Below are 23,717 nucleotides of genomic sequence, written 5' to 3'. Positions count from 1 at the left end.
GTGATTCCTAGGCATCTATGCTACAATTCCAAAGTGGTCTTAGCTGTTATGGTACCTCATGCTGAGACACAGCTGTGTTGCCTTCTCATCAAACTCCTCTAAGCCAATTAAGCACTACTGCCCCATTAGCTTCACCTGAAAAAAGACAATGCAGAAACTAATGGAAATTCACTCGGAAACAGAGGAGACGAAGCAGGTGGTAGAAACATGACCTTCCTTCATGAGGTCAAATAGCTTTATTGTGATTAAGCACTACAATACAGTATATATCCATAAAAAAACTCTATAGTGTATATAAATTATTCCTTCCATTCAGTAATTCTCTTTTTGTTTTCAATTTTTTTTTTAATTTCCATTACAGCTTTGGTACAATGTGATTTTATTATATTTTTAAATACTTTTAGCTTCACAAACTCAACACAAAGTACAAAACTAATCCGAATCGGGGATATTACAATCTACACAGTGGTGTTTAGTGGTAGGAAAAAATCTTACCTCAATGAATTCATGTCACTAGCTAAGCTATAAAGGCATACCTAGCAGACATGACAAAAATATGCACCATTAACCAGCAAACATTTTTTTTTTTCAAAATTTATTTTACTTTTTTTTTTTTTACAGGTTTTTCCAGCAGCAAATCACTTGAGCATTGTCAGTACTCGTGTCCTCAACTGATTATTCTGTTGTGTTCCTCTTCATTTGAAGGCCATGATTTATTTGTCAAATAATGCACCTCTATCCTCATAAATCTAAGCCACAGTGTCAGTACTTGACCTGCCACCCTGCATTGTTGATGCTTGCACAGTTTGTCCTGCAGCTGGCAGAAATAACTGGAACGTTATTGGAGGGGCAGTGTGGGGCAATCAACCGGAGGTTGTTCTGTGGGGCAGGAGGTATGACATTACAGTAGACAGGCATTCCAGTGGCTGTAAGTGTTCCTTGACCTGATTGACTAGGTAGCATGATTGGTTGTTGATATGATTGTTGCGGCAATCCTTGAGAACCCTGGGTCATTGGCACCTAGGTAGGAATACGGAAAGACGTAGGGGAAAAAAAGACAGCAATTACTAAGCAAGTTAAAGTAGGCTCCCAGAATTCCTACATTCCTTCTAGCTGAATTTGAGTATACTATATGCTCTGCCAAAATGTGCTATTTTCTGCTGCTCGGAATTGTTCTCATCTCTGAGGATTTTTTTGTTACAGAAGGTTTTAAAGAGAATTCCCTCTGCTTTTAGGCCTAGAAAGTGTCTCTAGCATGACCTAGTAGAATATGCATTACTGGGATAAGTGCAAACAGAAGACTCAACCCTGGTTATCTAGGCCATCTAAAAGGTCTAAACCTTTAACTTGATCATCAACCTTTAAAATACGTTTTCCATGTAGTAATTCTGAAGATGTAAGGGGAAAATTTTACCCATAAGCAATTCCCCCATTTCCATCTGTGTCGCTGAAGTGTTTTCAAAGAAGCTGAGGGAAAAGGGGAATGGCTGCTCAATCAGTGCAATCTATTAAAATGAATTAGATGTCATTTAGTTTCTTAACTTCCCAGAGGGACCAGTAGGAAATGTAAGCACAGGCCACCTCTCACATGTGCTTGGCATAACTCACGGAAACTAGGTATGAAGGTTGGGAAATAAGTCTGGGTAACTTACGGACTTGGTAAAAATCAAGCCACTGCCTTCCCTCTCCCCAGAACCCAATAAACAATAATCCATCTGGCTACAGCTTGTTATAGAAGACATGTTGAGATCCTTGGCAGGAGTCTCCACAGATGAGTAATTTTTAACTGGATCAGGCAAAGCCCTCAACTTCATTACAGGAAACAGTACTGCACTGGCAAAAAAGAGAAGAAATGAACAATGTTCTTATATTTTTTAAAATTAATTTTCTTCACAGGAAGAAGTCTAATTCCTTCGTTCTTTGTGACATTACCCTCACTGCAGGCTGTAATAAATAGTTCATTTGAAGCATTTCGAAATCAGAACGAAAATCAGGAGTACTAAAACCATGTAAATAGGAAACAAAGAAACTGACTTAGAAGAGTATTCACCAGAAGGCTTCCTGCCACACACTACCCAAATGAAGTTATAAGGGCACTGTGTGATGCAAAAACTTAATTCAATTAAGCATTCTCCAAGAAAAAACTCTTTTCTTACAGCTCCTAAATACCTGATAAGACGACATGGCTGGATACTGCACCATCATGCCTTGCACCTGATTCCCCTGTTGATTATTCATCAGGTTCTGGCTTTGGGGCGGCTGCTGCATTCCCATGAGACCCTGGAACCCCTGCTGCTGGTTCGGCAGGACAGGCTGGTAACCTGGAAGAGAATAGACATCTTCAAATACCCTGTTGCTTGTAGGGGCCAAATTGCAACAGTTCTAAGGTACTGCAAACGATCCCATCATTTATACCCACGTTAGTTAAAAAGTGACTTGCTCCTGCAGAAATGTTACCGGAAATGAAAACTGAAGTGTGATAAACAAGTGCCATGAGCTGGCAGCCCTAGCAAGCTGACCTGAGTGGGCAGCACTTTCCTTATGCTTTTTGACACTGTGGCAGAGACCACCTGGAGGACTGTCTGTCTGCAGCATGGGGCTGTAAAGCCCTAAAGAGAAACAGGGTGCTACTGTCTTTTGGCTAGTTCCTCAGAGGCAAAACTCCCAACAACTTCAAGGACACCAGCATTTGGTCTTCATGGTCTAACCTGAAAATTTCTTTCAGGTCATATTTCTTACCTTACCCTCTTACCTTCCTTGTAATGCAGCTCCCTAGCCCAATTTAAACAGAGAAGCCTTTATTTAATCATTAAAAACACCTCTATACACACTGGCTCTCACTTGCAAGGTTTTTTATGCAAATAGAGCATATTAAGGGTAATATAATCCACTGTACTATTTTCATGTGCGTCAAAGCAGGAAAATAATAAATTAGGGAGTATCCTCCCCACTGCTTGGTAGTACACTGCACAAGGATAAGAAGAAGCTGATGCTTCTGTTTTAACCTGTGACTAACTGTGTTCAAAGTTACCACAATATTGCAGATTTTCTGCTGGGATGGCTCCTCTAGGACTGAACAGAGAAATGGGCAAAGACGAGATGATCTAGAGAGCAAGCTGCTAATGAGGCAGCAGTGCGGATGGGAAGGCAGGCACAAATAAAGAATTGCTCAGCAGCAATGTGATTTTGCCTGGGAATGAGCCTAGACAGATGGAACTGGGCTGGTTGGGTGACGGTGATATTTAGCAATTAAGAACTTCACAGAAAAAGCAGGAAAGGAAAGGAATATGCAGAAAGATACTGCCCTTGAAAAATGTGGCCAGACATAGGTATTATAAATCTATGAATAATTTATCCTTAACACATTCTGTGTTCTTTAGCACTCATATTTTTAACATGCAGTTCTGCAGTGCACTATTAACTCTGTAGTGATGTTTTTACAATAAGCATATTTCAGACAAAGAACTACCAGAAGAAGCAACTCTGTGTCATCTTTCTATGAAAAAATTGTGTCACGTCTACTCAATTTTATATTCATGAATACAGTACCTAGTTCAATATACTTCACAAGATAAACCATCATCTGTATATTTCTTCATTATGTAAGAGAAATAAAGTAACAAATGTCTGTTTCTGCTGGTCTATTGTCAGTTGATAACTTTCCTTCTAAATCTGTTCTTATGCCAGGGAAATGTTGAGATTTCTGGTCAAGTATTTGGCATTAAGGATGCTATTCCAGAGATTAATGTCTCCAGTCAACTGAGCAAAATTAAAAAAAAAAAATCCATGAGTAATTAACTTGGCTGGGATATAGCATTAAACATCTCCCAAACTCACCAGATTATTATACATTCAGATTTGCTCTTTTCCTATGCCCAAACACTGTGTCAGCATCTTTTTTAGTCATAAAAATTACCAACATCAGAACTGCTGTAACTGAGTTTACAGAAGGCTTATACAGCAATAATAAAATTGCAAGTTCTCTTCTGCTCCAGTACACCAATTACGGGGGGAGGGGATAAAGGATAGAAATAAAAAAATCAGCATTACTCTTCTGGTATTTGCAGGACTAGAAGTTAAGCACAGGGGTGTCAACTGACAGCAGAAACAGCAACACTAAATTCATCCCCTCTCACCTCCAGTTGTTAAAGTTAAATCCCAGAAATGTAAAGAACCATAGATGGATAGTGAGCCAGGGATCAAGTGACACTTTTGTGGAATGTAATCCAACACTGGATTTGGGCTCAGAGGACTGGATTGTAATGCACCAGCACAGGGTGGCAGACTGGTGCTCTGCAGAGACAGACGGACACCACTGGGGCCAAGTAGAAAGCAGCCTTCTGTTATCTCTAGTAGATATGATGGCATTAACATTACTTTTGTGAGACTACCACAAATGCCCTGGTGTGTGTTTAAATACACAGCTCTCTCTTCACCTCAGCTTTGTGTTCCATATTCTCCAAATATGACAGATTTATGACCCAGTGCAGACATGACTATCAAATTGAAACAAAAAATCATGGAAAAGCTGAAGCAGCTACCTGCATGATGAATGTATATGCATGATCTCCTGGGGATTACAAAAACATATAGCCATAGAACAGGTTTGGTTGGAAGGGACCTTAAAGACCATCTAGTTCAAATGACACACACGTGCACATAAACACCCAGCCCTGAAAATCTCCTCTGTACTGGGAAGTGCTGCTTAGTACATGGCATAACCACTCCACGTTTTAGGTGCAGAAATATGAAAAGGAGACAGGCTGAAGAGCTGAGGCCCACTGGGCTATGCATTACTACTTCAACAATTTTATTCTAAGACTCTTCAAGGACTTTAGCAATTTCTCCTGACCAGAGGACATGTGCACTCCTCACCCCTGGCCCAACCTGCAGAGTACATCAGTTACATCCCTGAAAGTGAGAATAAGACCTTTTTCCTGCTCCTTGTGTAAGCCTTTTGCAATGCTCTGACCACACAGAAAAGCCCCAATGCACTCTAACATACTTCCAGTTTGATTAGATGGCAACAAATAGGTTGCATCCTGAATCCTCTTAGAATGTACAAAAAAATAAGTCCCTTCTGTGTCCAGAAGGAGGTACTCTTGAATATTTAATGCCCTGACTTGTGAGTAGAAATGTCTCTTCCTTACTTAATATTCATGAACTTTTTTTTTTTTTTTTTATTATCAGTACCATTTGGAATTAAATGAAGCTACGGGTGTCAGACTGTGCTGTAGAACCCAATATAGCATTTAGTCAAAACCCAGCATCTTCTTCAAGATCTTCCTCAATAAAGCCACTTAATTTTACCTGATAGCAAAGCCTGACCCTTTATTATGTCAAATACATGAAGCAGGATGCAGGTTTGTCCATTCTATTGAACCTGACACGACATAAAACATGACAAGGTACAAAAGTACAAAAATATATTCCAACATTACAGAGGAGGTAGAGAATATTAAAAAGTGAATCCATTTTGTTTATCTACAACAAGCTTTATAAGCAAAAAAAAAATGCTGTGACAAAACAAAAAAGCCAATATCTGTTCTGCTATATGGCTTCTGTTTCAGCACAAGTGAAAGTAGAACAATTGGCAGTCTAAGTGGTAATCCATTTGGACAAGAAATTGTTAATATTAGAAACCAGCTGTTCTGAATTTCCTATCAATGCAGCCCAAATTCTCCATGTAATACTTGAAACAGGTCCTCCAATGTTTACTGGATGTTGATATCTTTTTATGTTTCTGCACTCTGGCCCGGAAGAAGAATGGAGGTAGGAGAATTGAGACTAATATCAAAAATATCAACCTTTTAGCACTGTTTGTGAAACTATATTTTTTTTTTTTCTTTTTCCTCAGGCACAGACTATCAGAGAGTGCCATTCCACCAAAATTACTTATTTTGTACACACACAGCACAGTCTTAAACTATGCCATGCTTTTCATGTGCTATTTACTTTTCAGCGACATGGAAATAATACTGTATTCTCAAAAGTCTTGAAAAACTGACAGCAATGCATGAGAAACCAGGCATTACTGGGCAGAGGTGGATATTTTGGAGCTACACAGGTGTAAGAAAAGTGAGAACAGGAAGTGGCAACATGCTTATGCAGCAATAGTTTTCTTTGCACTTGCTCTTTTGCTCATTAGCTTTCATACTACATTAAGAGTAATCCTTAAAAGCCTCTTTACAGTCCCCTGAGAACATACATACGTGGGTTATTTTCTAATGGCAGTACACATCAGATGAACCATCCTATTACTGCAAGCTCCAGGGCCTCTTTACTGCAATTATATCATCCTGCTCTATGTTATCTCTGCTACAAAGGAGGATTTTTTAAATCAGGGCAAACATGAGAGACATTGTTAAACAACCAGAGGAACAAATCGTGCACAGAATTTCAACTAATGCCTCAGAGGAAAGATGAGCCTTGAATTCCAGCTGAAATGGAAGAGGCTGTCATATCATCAAGGTAATTCTCTGAACCTTTACAGCCTGCCTCACCATGCTTAAAGTCATCTAACTTAAACATCCCAGGGAGAAGGACTGCATGAAAGACCCACAAACATTTCAATTTCCTAATGAGGCTATGCAGCTCAAAAGACAAAATGCAGCAGTTTTACACCTTTTCTGGCAGTGTCACCCACAGCTACAATTAAAGCATGTTTGGTGCTTTCCTGGCCTCAGCATACATCCTTCATAAATGGCACGTTCATGTTGGGAGGGACTGTTTCATTGCTCATTCCAGATCTGAAGCACGTGTTACCAATTTTGGGAATATGTGTTATCAGCACGGTGGGTAAAGAGTGTCTGATGAATGCAGGCAAGAGTCCCTGAACTGCAAATCTTATTGTACTCTTTCCATTTGAACAGCCTCCTTGCATCCATGCCCATCCAATGCAAACACATACACTCATAGTGCTTTTGATGTAACATGATTTGAGAACTGACCTGCTCCCTTTCTGCTTTACTCAGTGTAATACCACCTGAAATTCAGATACCTCAGCAACATACTGCAATGGCTTAGGTAAGCTAAGTCCAAAAGAAAGTTAAAAGAGAAACCCCAAGGAGAGGTAACTGGGCTGGGTGGAATGCTGCACAGAATCAGGTCATGCTCTGGCCTGCCCTGTGCAGTGCCTTTCTGGTGCCCTATGCCATCCTCCCTTTCCTTTCCCCTCCCTCCCCCAGTATAGACCAGTTCAGCCCTTGCAGCAACTGCCAGGAGCACCAGGAAGAGACTGAACTGGAGCTCACATGAAAAAGCCAAGAAGAACAAGCACCAACTCTTAGTGTGGACCCTGTGAAGCCCTTGAAAATAATTTAGCAGCAAATTCTGCACACAGAAGGTGCTTACATTGGCAGAAGACTCCCCAAAACTGTAAGAGCTGAGAACCAAGCTGAAAACATGATCCTTCCAGTCAGGAAGCACATCTCTTTCTGAAAGGCTTAATGAGCTCACTCTGCTCAACTAATTAAAAAGAAGTACCTGCAAATGATAGTTGTGCTGGTTTTGGCCAGGGTAGAATTAATTTCCTTTCTAGTAGCTAATATGGGATGAAGTTGTGGCTTTGTGCTGGAAAGAGTGTTGATAATTCAGGGATGTTTTAGTCACTGCTGAGCGGTGCTCACTCAGACTCTCTGCTTCTCACACCATCCCATCAGCAAGGAGGCTGGGAGTGAACATAGAATTTGGTAGGAGATGCAGGCAAACAAAGGAATATCCCATGCCACATGACAACATGCTCAGCATATAAAGCTGAGGTAAGGAGGGCATGGGGAACGCTCAGAGTGAGCATTTTTCTTCCTGAATAACTCTTAGGTGTGAAGGAGCCCTGCTTTCCTGGGGGTGGCTGAACACCTGTCTGCCCATGGGAAGTGGTGAAGTTTGCTTTCCTTCACACACAGCTTTTGGTTTCCCTATTAAACTGTCTTTATCTCAAGCCATTAGTTTGCTCATTTTTAATTTTCTGATTCTCTTCTCTGTGCAGCTGGGGAGAATGAGTAAACAGCTGCATGGAGCTGAGTTGTTGGCCGGGGTTAAACTGTAACAATAGTTCTTGAACAGACCAGAAAATGGTATAATAAAATTACATGTCTGGAAGATAAACCTAGAACTTCATGGATTAGAAAAAAAATTCAAAGTTTCATCAGACCCTATAATTAACAAGGAGGCAACTTGCTGAGAGTAGAAGAATTTTGTATCACTTAAAACCTCTAAAATGAGTTTGGACACCTTGCTAGAAGATATTCATCAGTTTAATAACTAGTTCTGGTAATAAAAATTATTAGAATGTGCTCATTGTCCAGTATTAGTCAGACCATTAAATTACACATTCCAGATTTGAAATACTTAGGAAAATGTTAGCCAGTTAGCTCTTAACATTCTTCCTGCCTCTCGAGCAAAATGAACGATCTTTTGCATAGGAGACAGGATCCTCTCCCCAGCCTCTCCTCCCTTTAATCACAGGCCAGCAATACCACACAGTTCATTCCACAGGCAGGGTTCACCTGTGTATAGTGGATATTCTAAGGGATATTTCTGGCCTATTTTAGTTTACTTTGCCCGGGCTGGAGTAGTGGTCAGTAGACTTTGTAGACTGAAGAAAAAGGTTGGTATCTATTCCCACAATTTTATTAGGTTACATTCTCCTTTACCTTTTTGAAATAAGCTATGGGCAAAGTATTAAAGTGGATGGATGTAGCTTTCACTTTCTAATAATACAAATTTACAATGTCCATGATTAAGTTATAATCAGAGAAGAAAAAATGTCACTGTAGAACTGCAATTCACTCATAGACACATCAATACATTTTTGACAACTTTCTTTCCTACCAAAAGCTCTGAGCTGGTCCATCCCGAAGTATTTGCAAAACTGGAAGGAGGAAAGAATTGAAGCAAGCTGTTCAGCAAGACCGAACACTGTCTTAGAACCACAGAATGGAATCACAGAACTGAATCAGAGAATTGCTTAGGGTGGAAGAGACCTCTAAAATCATCAAGTCCACTCATTGCTCTAACACTGCCACATCCCCCACTAAACCACGCCCCTAAGCATCCCAAAGAACCTTTGGATTCTCAGATAGACCCTAAAGGTTATCTGTAAAACAGGAGGAAAGCCAGCCTAATTGGGGAATCTTGCATAGGACAGTTGGCCAAGTTGTGGGAGCCACATAATGAGCACAAGTGTAAGCAGGGATTCCAGGAAAGTGTTTTTGGTGGCCAGAACAAAGCCCTTCTTGTTCCAGTGGTCCATCAGTCCGTCCTGACTTTGCATGAGATATTCAAGTACTGGACTGCAACCAGGTGTTTCACCTCCTACGTGGACATTGTAACACCATCCCTATGCACTGCTTCCTCTAGAGGAGTGCTGCTCCAAGGCACTGTGTTCTTGCTGGCTTCTCATGTCCAGCTGTGATGTGTTAGAACGGGGCGCCCAATGACCTGAGGAAAAGGTTTGGGGTTTTTTTTCCGTTATGCAGTTGACCATTATCTGGCAAGTTTCACTGGAAATGATGGACAAAACTGTCATGGAACATAAAATTAATCTATTAATTTAAGCTGATTTTGATATTAGCCTCACCCCAAAGTGTCTGCACTTTGGAAGACTCACACAGAAAACATAATAATTAAGTTCTCCCTCCTGGTGGTATTTTCTTTGTGAGTCTGAAGATTTTAACTGCATCTTGCGCAGCTGAAATTCAAACCACTTTGTAAACAATTCTGTAGTTTAAGCTTGGATCTAAAATCCAAAGCACACTGCAAAGCAAATCGGCTGCAGTTGGTCTATCCATTCCTACTGCGCTTTCTCTCTGGAATACGCAAAAAAAAGTCTCAACCTAGTAAGATATTCCATCTTTATATTCTACTTGAAGACATCACAGACAATTTCTAGGTGTGAACTGGACACCGTGTGAGCTAGAAGGACAAGTACATAATAGCTGAATGCTAAAATTCCATCCCTTTCCTCTCAAAACACAAGTCCATGCAATTATTTTATTTAAGTTTTCACACACATACAAAGGGGGAAAAAAACAAACAAGAATACCTATGCCTGAAGTAAGGAAGTCTTAAGAAGCAACAGAAAAGGTACAGAGGTATGAGGTAGCACATAAAACAGCACATGTCAAAAACCACAGCAGCACACAGACTCATTTTGCCATGGCACTTGGCAAGTTCAGACCCTCCAAAAACAAGAGAAGCCTTTTAACACAAGTTTGTCTTCTTTCATTTCAGGTAAAAGCACATCCCACTCCAACAGTACAGCTTGCAGGGGAAACCACGGGTTATTATGTTAGATTTGTTTTCAGAATTTTAAACTAATGGCATTGATTCTTTCAAGTTTGTGAGATCAAAACAATTTTTAGCTAATGGCACTCCAGCTACATTCACTGGAAACACACAACACAGCAAATGTATTCCTAAAGTGATTACAATGACAGTGACTCAAATAATTCTCTGCAGAGCTGAGGTTATAAAACTGCAGGATGTTGAACTTTGAGTCTTGAAACATAATTGCTGCCAGAACAGCAGCTCCAAGTCCCTAAATTTGCCATAGCTTTGCAAAAAACACATTCATGCTTCCCAAACGTGGTAACAGACCAACATCCACATTTGTTGTCAGACTCACACACAAAGAGCCATATTCAGCTGCATTAAGAAACTCAACAAGATGCATATGCATCAAAGATATGACCCAGTAAGATTTATTATCAGAAGAGAAAGCACAAAAATCCTGGATAAAAGAAGTTGGACTGTCTTCTCCCCACCTCTTTCTCTCTCTGGTTGACAAAGCTACAAATCCCATGTAAGCAACAGGGGCAAAAATGGCTTCATCAATCTTAAGAACAAGAAATAAAACTGGGCAATTTCCCGCAATTTTGAATTATTCCAGAGCAACCTATTTGCTTGATTTAATAAAAACTGCTGATGAAAATACTGTGCTACACTAGGGGATTTTTGGTTTGCTTTTTTTCCCTTTTTTTTTTCCTTTTTTTTTTTTTTGGTGGATAACAGCTCTGAAATTCCCCACATGGCAAGTTCCTCTAGGAACTACCCAGGTGAACTGCCCCTCCTGGTCCTCTTGTTATATTCTTCCTCAAAAAGCTCTATGAAATCTTGGTTTTACTTGTTTTGCAACCCCAGGGGCTGGAAGAAGCCCTAAGCACAGAGTATCTGTAGTTTCATGTGCTACTCCAGACAATGCTGCCAACTGGGGGCATTTCTCCAGTGCTAATAAAATGGAAAAAAAAAAGTTACAGAAAAAACACAACTTCCCAGGCAATCAAACCTTCCTGGTCCAAAAGATGTGCAGGTTCAGAGCCTCAAAACCATACTTGTAAACTCTGCTTTTCCTATATAAACTAAAAAAAGGGACATTTTTACAAAAGCCAAGATAGACTGCTTTTTGCATAGACTTCTCCTTGAGAATAGTCACTGCATAGAACAAATGAGTTCACCTGGGAGGTAGAAAGCCTCCTGTTGGGATGATTTAGATTATGGCAATAAGAAATGATGGAAGTAACACCACATATCACAATGTAAGATTTAGCACTTCTTATATGTCAGAGAAATATCCATTACCTTTTACCCATTCTTTTACCTTTTTTCTATGATGCCAAGTTCCAACCTTAAAATGAGGAATAGCATTATCTTTTAAAAAACATTTATATGCATGCTCACTCTCCCATGGGTGAAAAAACTGGTTGCAAGGAGTGCTGAACTTTTATTTAATGCCTTCTACTCCATAATCCAAGCAACTACCTTTAGGACAAATACGCCAAATCGTGTGTAAATTGAATTTATGAATTACTTAAAGATACATATCCACCCCTCAGTTACCTTTTCACACCTGAACAGAGTTGGTTTAAAACTCTGTGACTTCACTACTGAGTAAAAAGGTCCAGACAAGTAAGAGGTATGATTAAATACTTTCATTATATTCCTAATGAAATCACATACTGTAACATCTTCTGAGACTAAAATTTTAATTAAGGCAGGCTGGCATTTTGGGTTTTTTTGTCCCCCTTATATTCCAGGGGAACAGCAGGTAAGGTCAAACAAAAATCTTATGTGATAAAATTGTGTGAGAGTGCTCCTGGGAGACCTGGCATTATTAACAAGAACATGAATAAGGGCACAGTTGAACAGTTCAAAGATAAATTACTGCATTCAGTTTACTTTTTGCTATCAACTGGAGAACCTGAGAGAGCTGTTATTTGACAAGAAATGTATATAAACAGGCATCAAAAAGAGCTTGAATGGATACAAATACAGGAGACTCGAGGCTGGAGAAATGTTTTTTGTCAGTTTTAAATCTGTATCCATTCATTTACTTCTCTATACAAAGGATTTTCAAATTATAGGGACAGCTTTAAGAAGAACTTGCTAGTAGTAAGTGGCTTGATGCTGAAAATAAACCTGTTCTTTCTGAAAACCTAAACCCATGTAATTATATGACACTTTAATCACTTATTTTATTTCCTTTCCAATACACATTTATTTTATGTTTTGAGATCTTTTAGTACTCTTCCTGCTCTTCAAAAACTATGACAAATATTTCTTGCTCTTCTCCTTCAAGATAAATCTAAAGATAAACAGAGGGACATATCTCACAGACATGGTATATAACTCAAAGCTTCTGAAAGATTCTGAAAATTCTATTTTTAAGACAAATCCTTTTATCTCACTTCAGTAAAAAAAATACAGGGAACAGCCAGCTGCAATCCAAAATAATTGCAACACAATAATGCAGGGCTCCATTACAGCAGCCTAATTCTGGTAAAGCAGCTGATCCAGGATCTTGGCACTTGCCCAGGCCCTGGAGCCTGACTTAAATGCATTAACCCAAAGCATGTGCAGCTGTTTTTGTAATCTGAGGCTTCTGCATTTTACTGGAGACCAAGAAAGAAGGGGAAAAAAAAAAGTCACCCAGCTAGCAAATGACAGGCTCAACAGCTTTGGAGAAACGAGCTTCGGACAGCATTTCCCCTTGGCCAGTACCACAAGTAAAGGTTTACAGTGGAGTGTTGCAGATGCCCAAAGTCAGCTGAGGTGCCTTCAGGGAGCGTACTACAGGACCTGGGAGGATACTACATTATTCTGAGAAGGGTGAAGCCTTCTCATCCCAACAGAGCTAAGCCACTGGAGGCATGTATTGCAAGCTGGTGCACAGTTCTCACAATAACAGGGAGGTCCAAAATAATGCTAAGGATCATCCAGGAATAATCCTGCTCTCAGTCCCTGCCCACCAATCCCAACAACCTAAAGGAGAGTCAACTGAGACCCATGGGCAGGGAAATAGATAATTTTGGAGAAAATACAGGATGCTCTTAAGCGAGATTTACAGCTTAAAGACCAAAACAGATGCAAATCTGGTAGTAGCCCTTACTGTAGACACAGGCAGTTACATTGATGAGGTCTGCTGCAATTCCTCTTTAGGAGGTTTTTGAATAGCTAATGAACAACTAAAACACCAATGTGAGAAACCATTATGATGTTTACAGAATCCTTTGGCAGATGACATACTCATTAGACGAAGAGCAGCTGCAATACTGCACATATGTACCGGTGTCTCTGTTTGCATTGTGTTACATAAAACAGTTCATGGCCATAGAGTAACTGTTATGTGAAATATCTATTGATTTTGTCAGTAAATCCCTAAGGAACTGTGTGATGGGACTAATCTCCAAAAGAAAATTCTGTATGATTCAGAAAAAGCACAAATACAAGACTAGCGGGATCAGATTTTCCATGCCAGCTGCCAACCACTGATTCAGATTTACTGAATTTCAGCAGATTCATTTCTTCTGCTTTGATTTTTTTGGATTGACCCCTAATAAATAACGGCAGGTTGGAGTAAAAAAATTGTTAAGCCTGTGTATTGATCTATCTATAACTTTGCTCTTGATATCAGCTTGCTATCTTGGCATCAGCTCTTGATACTAATGAAATATCTACAAGCACAAGCTCAGGATGAACTTCCATGCCAGATACTGTGCAAACTTCAAGGAATAGCTGCAGTCATTACAGCAAAGATGATGCATTCCTGAAAAGACAACTGCAGGTAGAAAAATAAGCACCCAAGGGAAAAAATTTGCCCAGAGAAAAGGAGGACTGCACAATACTCTTCTGGCAGTACACCAGAATGCGTGTGGAGTGCTTAGACCTCTATTCTGAGCAGGGACTGCTCGGGCAGGCTGCTGCTCACTAGCATGGCTGTGGAGATGGAAGGTCCCTGGGCTCTGGCTGCCCCTGCCAGGCTGTTTTTTTCCACACAACTCCAGGTACAGGTTCCTGCCCTGCCCACATCCTCTCTATTAAAGAAGACTGCAGTGTTCTGGTGATACCATTCACTGCACCATGTTCCATTGTACTGTGGGCAGACTGGGGTAGACGACTGCTACCACCATATCAAACCCTGCTTTTTCACCTTCACAACCTGGGTTTTGTTTTGTGTCTTAGCCTCAGGAAGAGCTCTCATAAACACAACACCAACTGTAAATACTGCCAGCAACAAAGACACAGCCACTGCCTGATGCCACTCTTCCTCCCCACGGCTTCTGCACGCACCAAAAGGTACCAAACCACAGAAAGCCGTGAGTTTGTTTGTTTACCTATAACATAAGGACACAGCAAGCTGCAGACTACAGCCCTCAGCTCGATGCAAACAGGCACAGAGATGTTACTGAAGCCAACAGGACTTTGATGGAGCATATGTCTGTCCATATGGGTCGAACTGCAAAAATCTCATCTTTTCCAAGTGCACCCATGCAGAATGCAATCCAGAGACTACTGGGGTTAGCAATCAACCTTAACCAGCTCAGTACCATATTAGAAGCACTTGCCTGCAACACAGTGATTACTCTGGTCCCTATACAGCAGAGCCCTTGAGAATTTGCTTAACTTTTAAGCATAGAAGATAATTTCTTGATTTCAGAGAAATGATTTTCAGGCTTGAATATACTTCTGGACCACAGAACTCAACCTTTTGAAGGAGAGGATCTCCAGTGGGAAAGATACAAGCACGTTTATTCACACTATATTCTTATCATTGCTTTAAAAGGTTACTGAGAAACTTTACCAGGCAGGTAGCAATCAAATTAAGGAAAGAGGGGTCCTGTTCCAATAAAACTCAGTTCTACAATATATGAAACAAATTAATTTCTCAAATCCTTCTGCATAACCACAGCTTAACCCACAAGAGAAAAAAATGGGGCAAGGTGGGACTGAGCCTGCATTAATGCATGACCCTTGCACTTGTATGTGTCTGTATGAAAGAGCCATCATACCAAGCAGGGCTATGTACCAAGAGATACTGGCAACTAATAAAGCAGATGGCAATCAGGCATGAGTCTACCTTACTTCACTTCTGTGGCACAGACACAGGGATGTCCCACTCATGTCTGCCTTGCAATTACCAACTCTTTTAGTTTTCTGCAGACACTAGTTTACATTTCCTGTCTTTCTTGATTCAGAGTGCCTTAATGAAAGCGGGTTAAGCCTTTGCTAAAGCAACTGCTATCATTGAGACCCTCCCTTCCCTTTAGCCCTTGTACAAAGTACAAGACCTGTAAAGTACCTATAAGTACTTTTTATCAGTGTCTCCTCTGGGCATCCCCTCCATTCCATATCACTGCAGTAATATAAACATTAATTGCAATTCTGACACAGGTACAAAAGCATTCAATAGATTCAATTACTACACCGTAACTGGGCTGTATCTTCCAGCTAAAGCTTTTTCTCTGAAGGAAGTGAAGGGTGGAATCAGGTGTGGTCATCCCAGCGCCTAGTTAGCTTCCCCTGTGCATCTTACAAAGGAGGGAATAAGTGAGTAAAAGAAAAAAATCTCTGGAAAAGTCAAAAACATTCCCCTTTGACATCCCAAATAGAACACCACCAATTTCCAAAACTCTTTTTTTTTTGTTGCTTGATTTAGTATCTATAGGCAATTTTGTTTTATATTTTAGTTTGCTTTGGGTATAGCGGATGTGTGGGGTATGAGTGTCATTTCAGAGGAATTTGAGTTTTTGTTTCAATTGTCCAAGGAATGTGCAAAATAACTTGTTCTTACAGTTTTACAAACTCTTTTGATTAATCGGGCAGCTAAATTCACAAAGCCTGCCTATCTCCACATCACAGGCAAGTGCATTTTCAGCTCTTGCAGAATAATACAAACATCCAAAAAAACAAAAAAGGGGAAAAAAAAGAAAACAGGGAATGCAGCATTGTGGATGTAAACTTTCACCTTTGTCTTTTCTAACGAGGGCTTAGTGTCACTTTTGAACCAGAGGATTAACACCTGGAGTCACAAATTCCTTGCATAATTCACAAAAGAATTTAATAGAAATGACACTCAGCAGCAAGCTTTCCTGAACAGCTGTGCCTAGAAAGATTGGCTCAAAGAGAGCTGAAGAAAGAGAAAAGGAGAGGGAGGATGAAGCTGACTTTAGAGGTCTTCACTTATTTTGGCATTGATTCCCAAGTCTCTACCAAGTTGGACAACAGGCTGACAGCAGTGCTTGGGAAAGGGGCAGGCATCACTGCCCCAGTCCCTGCCTCACTCATGCTAGGGGCAGTCGTTCTGCAGGCTTGAAAAAGCTTGGAACCAGACACCTGGTCAACAGATGTCATAATGTCCAGCCAGAACATGGTTCAATTTAGCTACATGAACCAAAACCTCCCCTCTATCCCCAGCTTCCACTGCACAGAACATTAGCTGGAAAATTCCCAGTATAGCGGGTCCAGTGCTATTGCTGCAGAAGAGGATGTTGGTTAACTCCACCAGTGCAGCAGCCTAAGAAGGCTGATCTGCCAAGCAAGAGCATTTTATGCAGACTCCTTCTGCAAAACCCACAGGATCAGTCCTGATCCCCTTATCATCTCCCAAGGTATCTGCAACTGTGCAACTGTAAAAAATGCAAAATACACTTTCATTAGCAAAAAGCCCCCAAAGCATAGCACAAATTTAAATGTAGGAAAGTCTTCTGAATATTTGTGCTTTGTCTGCTGTGGGGAAGTCGTCCCTCAGAAATCACTGGGACAGACCTGCCGCAGCACATTTGCTGCCACACAGCACACTTAGTATTTTGCAATCCCAGCAAAGCTGTGTTTCCAATCTTCATGGCCAAAAGTATTTGCAAAGTCTGAATTCCTGATGGATGCCAGCTAAGTAATCAGAGCGATGGAAAATGCACAATAAAGACCATAAACATATGGAGTCTTCAACTCAGCATAAATGCTAAAGATCAACCTGAGTGTGTTGTCAAGGTAGATTTGAGAGCCAGCAGCAGCAGAACTTTTTTTCCTAGCATACATCATAAATTTTGATAGCTATTTTCTTGCCTGGGACCTAGTACACTCTGAGTGCATTACTTCTTCTTTCTGCCTATTAGTTTTCTCATCTGTAAAACAGGGTTTTGAGGGGTGGCATCTTCGTAAAACATTTTGAAACCCAGCGCTGCAGGAAAGTGCTATATATTCAATTGATAAAGTCAATGGAAAAACATCTGATGTTCAATATAATCTATAATAAGGAGAGACCTTTAAGTACTGAATTAATTAATAGTTACACACAGAGCTTTGCAAAATTTTCAGTTAGATGAAGTATGCTTCTTTGACCCAAAAAAAAAGCCTGTTAGTTTTTTTTTTCCTGGCAGTGCCTGCAAGGGGTAGGGCCACATTCCCAGAGCTCTAAGTCTGTTAATACTGGCAGGAAGGTGAGGAAGAGGGCATAGTAAGAGTCAGCTGCCAAAGCAAAATCTTAACTACAGGTCTCTGTGAATTAGAAATTTGTCAGCAAAGCAATACAAATGGATGTTTTCCAATTAAAATGGAAGGGTTTGCAGAGGCTTTACAATGCTTGCTAAAGGCACCTGCCAGCTCCCCAGGCTCAGCTGAGGCGGGAGAGATGTTTTCTGTGGGAAAACCAGGTTTCTTAGTGCTTTTTGTTTTTCACATAAATTGTGAGTATCCTCCACCCTTAGTTCCTCTCATCCTATGAAACAATCTATGTACGTGGGCAGAAGAATATATTCATTATCTATTAATTCCTCCATGTGCAATCATTGAATTTAGTACAGTACCATCCTCTAAATCATCCTTAAGCTAAAAAACGTGTTTCTTGCTTACGTGGTCTGGATGGGGTAACTGATTTCACATACCCTTTCTGGGGTTGCTCAAAGTCAAACCACAAAGCAGCTGCCAAAAATGTCTCTTCATGTAAAATTTACAACGCGCATTTCTGAAGTGGTAGCTGATGTGCCTAGCCAATCTGCTGAAAATGTTTGTGTAGCTAAAATTTTTGAAGAGAGAAAATCACAGGATCTGCAAATACATCTGCAGAACATTCTTTAGCAACTACTGCTCATTCTGAGTGCGAACCTTGAGAATAAACACTAACTTCTGTAAAAGGACAAACCTAAGTCATACCTTTAGATTACTGCTCATGACAAGGAACTTGATCTACACCTAAAAAAATTCCATCAGAGACACTGCTCAATTTTAAACAATTAGCATATCTTTTTCACATTAAAAAACAGAGGACTGCAATCTTCACATTTTAGCAAATATATCTGCTGCAAATAAATAATTTTCTAATTATAAAACTGACTACTTTATGGACCTTGTTCTCATATTCTGGAATGAGCTATTGCATCAATTAAAAAAAAAAAAACCCACACTTTTTTTTTTCCCATCACAGGAGAAGCCATGGCAAATTGGTTCATAAATATTCACTGGTTTTTTAGGCATGGCTGTATAAAAGGAGATACTTTACTGTTCTGGAAACAGTGCATTTAATGTCAGAGCACCTCTGAGAAAGAAGAGCTGAGGAGAGTCTCTTATTGCAGTGAAGTCCTAAACCAGTCACAGGTCACACTCATCAACAGATCTAAAACTATGGCAGAAGACAAATATGATGGATGAGTGTGCACCTGTGCAGAGTTTCCAGCGGTGTTAGCAGGAGCCTGCCTGGTGGGGAAGCTGAGCTGGCAGATGGGAGCAGCCCCGCTCCGCACTCCCGGGACAGGGATGGGGCGGGCAGGCAGAGGGGGCACAGCTGGTCCCTGCCCAGGCGGGTGGCTCTGGCTGCTGAGGCACAACTGTCCCACTCCCCAGCCCTGCCTGAGCCAGGCACAGCTCTGAGTACTCATGCTGCTCATGCTCCCAGCTGCTTGCTATGGTTCAGGGGAAGCACTCCCAGATGAATGCAGTAATTACACCTTAGGCATAAATAACTACTCATGACCTCCCTGCCACACTATCCTTGAGTTCTCTCTCCTTGAGTTCTTGCCTGCAAGTGCTTTCTGGATTTCACAAGGCTCTTTATTTTAAATCCACACAGTTGATTAATTTGGTGGATATTCTGTACAGATAGCAAATAAAATCTATGAGGCAATGAGGCTCCTCCTCCCCATCTCCAACTCCATGGCTCATGACTGCCATGTAGCTGCTCTTCCTGCTACACAGCAGAGCAGGAGAGGAAATGAGCTACAAAAACCAAAGCTGCCCCAGCTGCATGAACTTCTTAGAAGAATGAAAATTAACAAATAGAAAGCAAACTGCTAGAGTTCTTAGAGCTAATTACTAATAAAAAGTAATAATTACAACTATAAAGCATGTCCCATAAAATGCTCTTCTTTACAGTGTTTCCATGTAAAAATAGAATAATAATTAAAAAACCTGGGGCTGCTCAAATTTGTTTGATAAAATAAGTTATGATGCATTACAACTTAGACAAATAAAAGTTCAGAATAGTACCAAGGCTATAAAGCATGAACATAACATATTGTTCTGGCAAGTGATAAAACTGCTCACAGTGACAGCTGTGATTTATGGAAGCAATTCAAATACACTTTGAAAGTATATTAGCGTTGCCTCTGCCCACAAAGGGTGCATATTAGCAGGGTAGGCCACGCTACTGATAAATTACATACCAGCAAGAAGTGAAGGCAATTGGCAACATCAGATGCCCAAAGGCCCTGAGTTACTGTGATAATGTGGTTTTCAGGATAATACCTCACATGCAATGGCATCTGAGCACCAAAACAAACACAGCAAAGCTGTATTTTCATTGGCCCTTTGGAAGATAATGCTGCAATGGTGAGAGTTGTTTGGGACTTCCTAGCTAAACCTGACATAGAAAGCATTTACAAATTGGCTCTGGAACAAAGTCTGGCTCAGAGGGTCACAATTTAGATGCTACCTCTTGGGTGGAAGCTGGAAAATAATTGCCTCCTGCTTCCAGGTTATAGGCACTGAAGGAAGGTGCAGGCTATGGACCTACAGCACAACGACTGCATGGCTTCAGCACGGTGGGCTAAGGAACCCAAGAGCTGCTGTGGTCAGCTCTGCTTAGACCCAGAATGGGATGGGGACACTGCAGTCACGACCTGCAGCACCCCTTCTGTGAGGAATGAAGTTGCTGGGCACACTTGTTCACTGATCACAGCAGTTCCATCTCACAGAAAAAGCCACACCCTTCCCATGGCTCAGAGCAGCACTGGAAAAGGAGCACAGAAAAAGCATGATGACAATGTCTTAACCCACAGCAGGGTTTTACTAATGCAAAGCACTGAAAAATTATTTTAAGACACTTTGGGCTAAATGCTGACGTACTAGCACAGATGAAGACTGAGTTCAGAGTCAACCTGTACTTCAGGGGGTGTCCTTTGAAGAGCACACATCCCTGGGCAGTGCTATGGAGAGCCATGTGCCAGGCTTTTCTCATATTACTAGGGAAAGTTTAATAAATTCTATCTGCCTCCAATTACTGCAGTCCTCCCATTCTGACACACTGGTAAAGCACATCTTTGTGTCCTGAATTAATGACTAGGCCAAAGCAGTTACATCTTGCCACGGATCAGAAGAAGTTTATCAGAAGTTATACTGTAATGAGCTCATCTGCAAAAATTAAAACACATTTAACAAAGACTTCCTGTCTGAATTTTTAACTTATTTAATCCAAAACACTCCCTTAGGAAGTGATAATGAGTATCTATCCTATTTCTATGATACCCATTACTGTATAACCTGAGGACCTCAGGCATATGGTATGCTCAAAGAATGAGTCTGTGAGTAACTTTTTAGTGGAAGTTGGTCATTTCTGGAGTTTTTCTGTATTTACAGGCTCTGGATGAAAAATGGCCCAGTAACACTGTAACTGAAAGGATCTAAAACACCGATACATGGATTGATACTTTAAAAGTAAGTGAGCTAAATGCTTTCTCTACAGATGGGGGCTTGGAGAAAATGCAACAGTGATAAAACTGATTTTCCTAATTTTTCTAAAACCTATAGGAAAAAAGAGCTTGGTACCTCTTTGAGCCTTCCCCCTCTGTAGTTCTAAGCTAACAGTTAGAAGAAAAAACATTTTTTCTTGAATTGAAATTTTAGGTACTAAAGCACATTTCAGGCTATCACTTCTATTTATTTACAGCTCTGCAGCACCATGCTTCTGTAGAAACATTTGCAGGAATTGAACTGATTGTGTGTTAAGCCTTAGTCTAAATAGCTTTTTCATTGCTTGCTAATGGAAATATGGATTCAACATTATTTTAAACTTAATTCAGCGTAGAAGAATTAGTTTCATACAGTGTAATTACAATTGTTTTCAACAGCACTTCATAGAAATACAAGGCATAAATAGATTACTTCAAGCAAGGGAAAGGAATGAGAGCATTTTTGTTTCTTCAACGACAACTTGGATATGGAAACTGTAACAAGGAATGCACTCCCCTACTTTCTTTTTCTTGTCTATACATTTCAGATTCACGTTTTTCACTTTAAATAAAGAAATGTTCACAGCATTCCTCAAATTCTACTTTACCAAAAACCGGGAAATATTCTGCTAAACTTTACGTCTGAGCAGGGAAGGGATAATCCCCCTCTACTGCAAATTGGGTAGGAGGCAGCAGTCATTACTACAGCCTGTCGTCTTTACTTAGAAGAAACAGGGATACCCCTCTCTGTCCCATCACCTGCTTGTGACTTGATGTCCTGAAGCAATGAAATAACCTTCACAGCATTCCAGCAGTCACAGTAAAAGTGACCACAAAAATGTTTATTTGTACTCCTCCCACATACTCTAACCCAGAAAACATTCACTTTATCCCCTGTTCCCTGAAGATTTCACTCTTAAATACATTCCAAATAGGCCTTCTTCTCAAAACCCCATTTCTATGCTGCAGGCTTTGAAATGTCTTTCAGGACACTTCCCTGGAAGGATAACTTCTCTTTATGGGCACAGATGCTATTTTGTCTAAAGAGCCAAAATTACTGGAAACCTATTGCTCCATCTCCAACTCCTCTGACAGCTTCCCAGCCTTTCTGGCCACAGCATCCAGCCAAGCTGCTGCAGCTGCAGCTCATTTTTCTTCCCAAGGGAGAGCAGGAATAGAGTCCTGGGCCTCTGAGATCTCATTACAGAACAAAACCAACATCTTTTAATAGAGTGATGGACTTATGATTTCATTATTTTTGCAAGGGAAGTTTCCACAGAAAGCACCATCAAAAGGAAAGGAGAAAATGTGGTCTCCGAAACTTGCAGAGGTATACTGTCCCCACCACCCCCTTCACTTTTACTAGGTATTCAATAATATCCAAGTCATGGCTTTATTTGTGGGCTCAGCAACACTAACCAATTAACACAAAAACTAGAAATGCTCCATACATGTCACGTTCCTTAAGTTTCCAAGGAAAACAGCAGCAGGATTCCCAGGCCTAAGACAGTGGTTCTGAAAAGCTGTCATGGAAGGTTAATATAATATAAAAGCTGAGAGTGTTTTGCTACATGCTTTTACAGCCTAGTAACTATAAAGAATTTCTTTGCAGTGCTGTCCTTCAAATAAAAGGAAAATTCCCCACTATATAATATTCAATTTTTCAGTTTCTGTTATGTCAACATTACAATCTCTTGTAACAAGACAAAAGCTTCTTCATCTTCTTGAAATCAATATTACTTCTCAGGCAAGGGCAACTGGTGTCTCTTTGCTAAGGCTCTATTTTACCATACTGCCAAAACACAAATACAATTCTTAATAGATAATAATCTGGTTTTCAAGACCACAGATTGAAGTAGCCAGGATGAAAAGCCTACACATATTCTAGTGTGCTGCATCATTCTTTCCCAACCCTGCAAGCAAATCTGAATTCTGATAGTGCAGGATGGTCTGTGCAGATGCACCTGTCCAAATGGCAGCTCACACCAGCAGAAGGTTAAGGTCCAAAGTAAAGAGAAATCTTATAATCCCCAAGATTCCTTTCATGCCAGCCCTGCTCTTCCACAGTGTGATCACAGCAGCTTCACTACTGAAGAACACTTCAGCAGATAACTGCATTATTCCTCAACTTAGGGATGCATGAACTGTAAGAAAAAGCTTGATAAATAAATCTGCAGCAAACCACACACTGACAACTATACAGAGACAAACAGATCCCTGAAATGAAAATCAAGCACTGAAAACTGGAAGACTTGTCATTGCTTGGCTATAGCTGCTTTCTCTTTAGAGGTCATATTTCTAGCTTTCAAAAATAGGAATACAGGTCAATGCATTTGTGTCTGAATAGCCTGCAGAGCACCAGGGAGCAAGGCCAGATATTTGGAAATCAGAAAAAAGACAATGCAAGAGTAGTCCCTACAACCTTATTTCCAGTGACATAGGCACATATGAATGAGATGCAGAATTTAATCACCTAATAATCATATATACATCAGAATTTGC

At 40.4% G+C, this 23,717-nt stretch overlaps 1 protein-coding gene across 11 annotated transcripts in view; it reads right to left on the bottom strand.

Moving 5' to 3' along the window:
* Positions 1 to 200: 200 nt before the first annotated feature.
* ARPP21 (cAMP regulated phosphoprotein 21) overlaps positions 201 to 23,717 on the bottom strand; it is a 232,613-nt gene continuing 209,096 nt past the window's right edge. For all 11 annotated transcript variants that reach the window (XM_084220076.1, XM_084220074.1, XM_084220071.1 and 8 more), the window contains 2 exons: positions 2,170 to 2,321; positions 201 to 1,020 (listed from right to left, as the gene is read on the bottom strand). In XM_084220076.1, the coding sequence (XP_084076202.1) occupies positions 763 to 1,020; positions 2,170 to 2,321 (410 nt within the window). In that variant the 3' untranslated portion in view covers positions 201 to 762. The remainder of the gene's footprint in view (positions 1,021 to 2,169; positions 2,322 to 23,717) is intronic.

The sequence above is a fragment of the Fringilla coelebs genome (assembly GCF_963513975.1).
Source record: "Fringilla coelebs genome assembly, chromosome: 1".
NCBI lineage: Eukaryota > Metazoa > Chordata > Aves > Passeriformes > Fringillidae > Fringilla > Fringilla coelebs.
The sequence above is the reverse complement of the archived record's forward strand: the minus strand, read 5'-3'. Positions and strand labels throughout refer to the sequence as shown.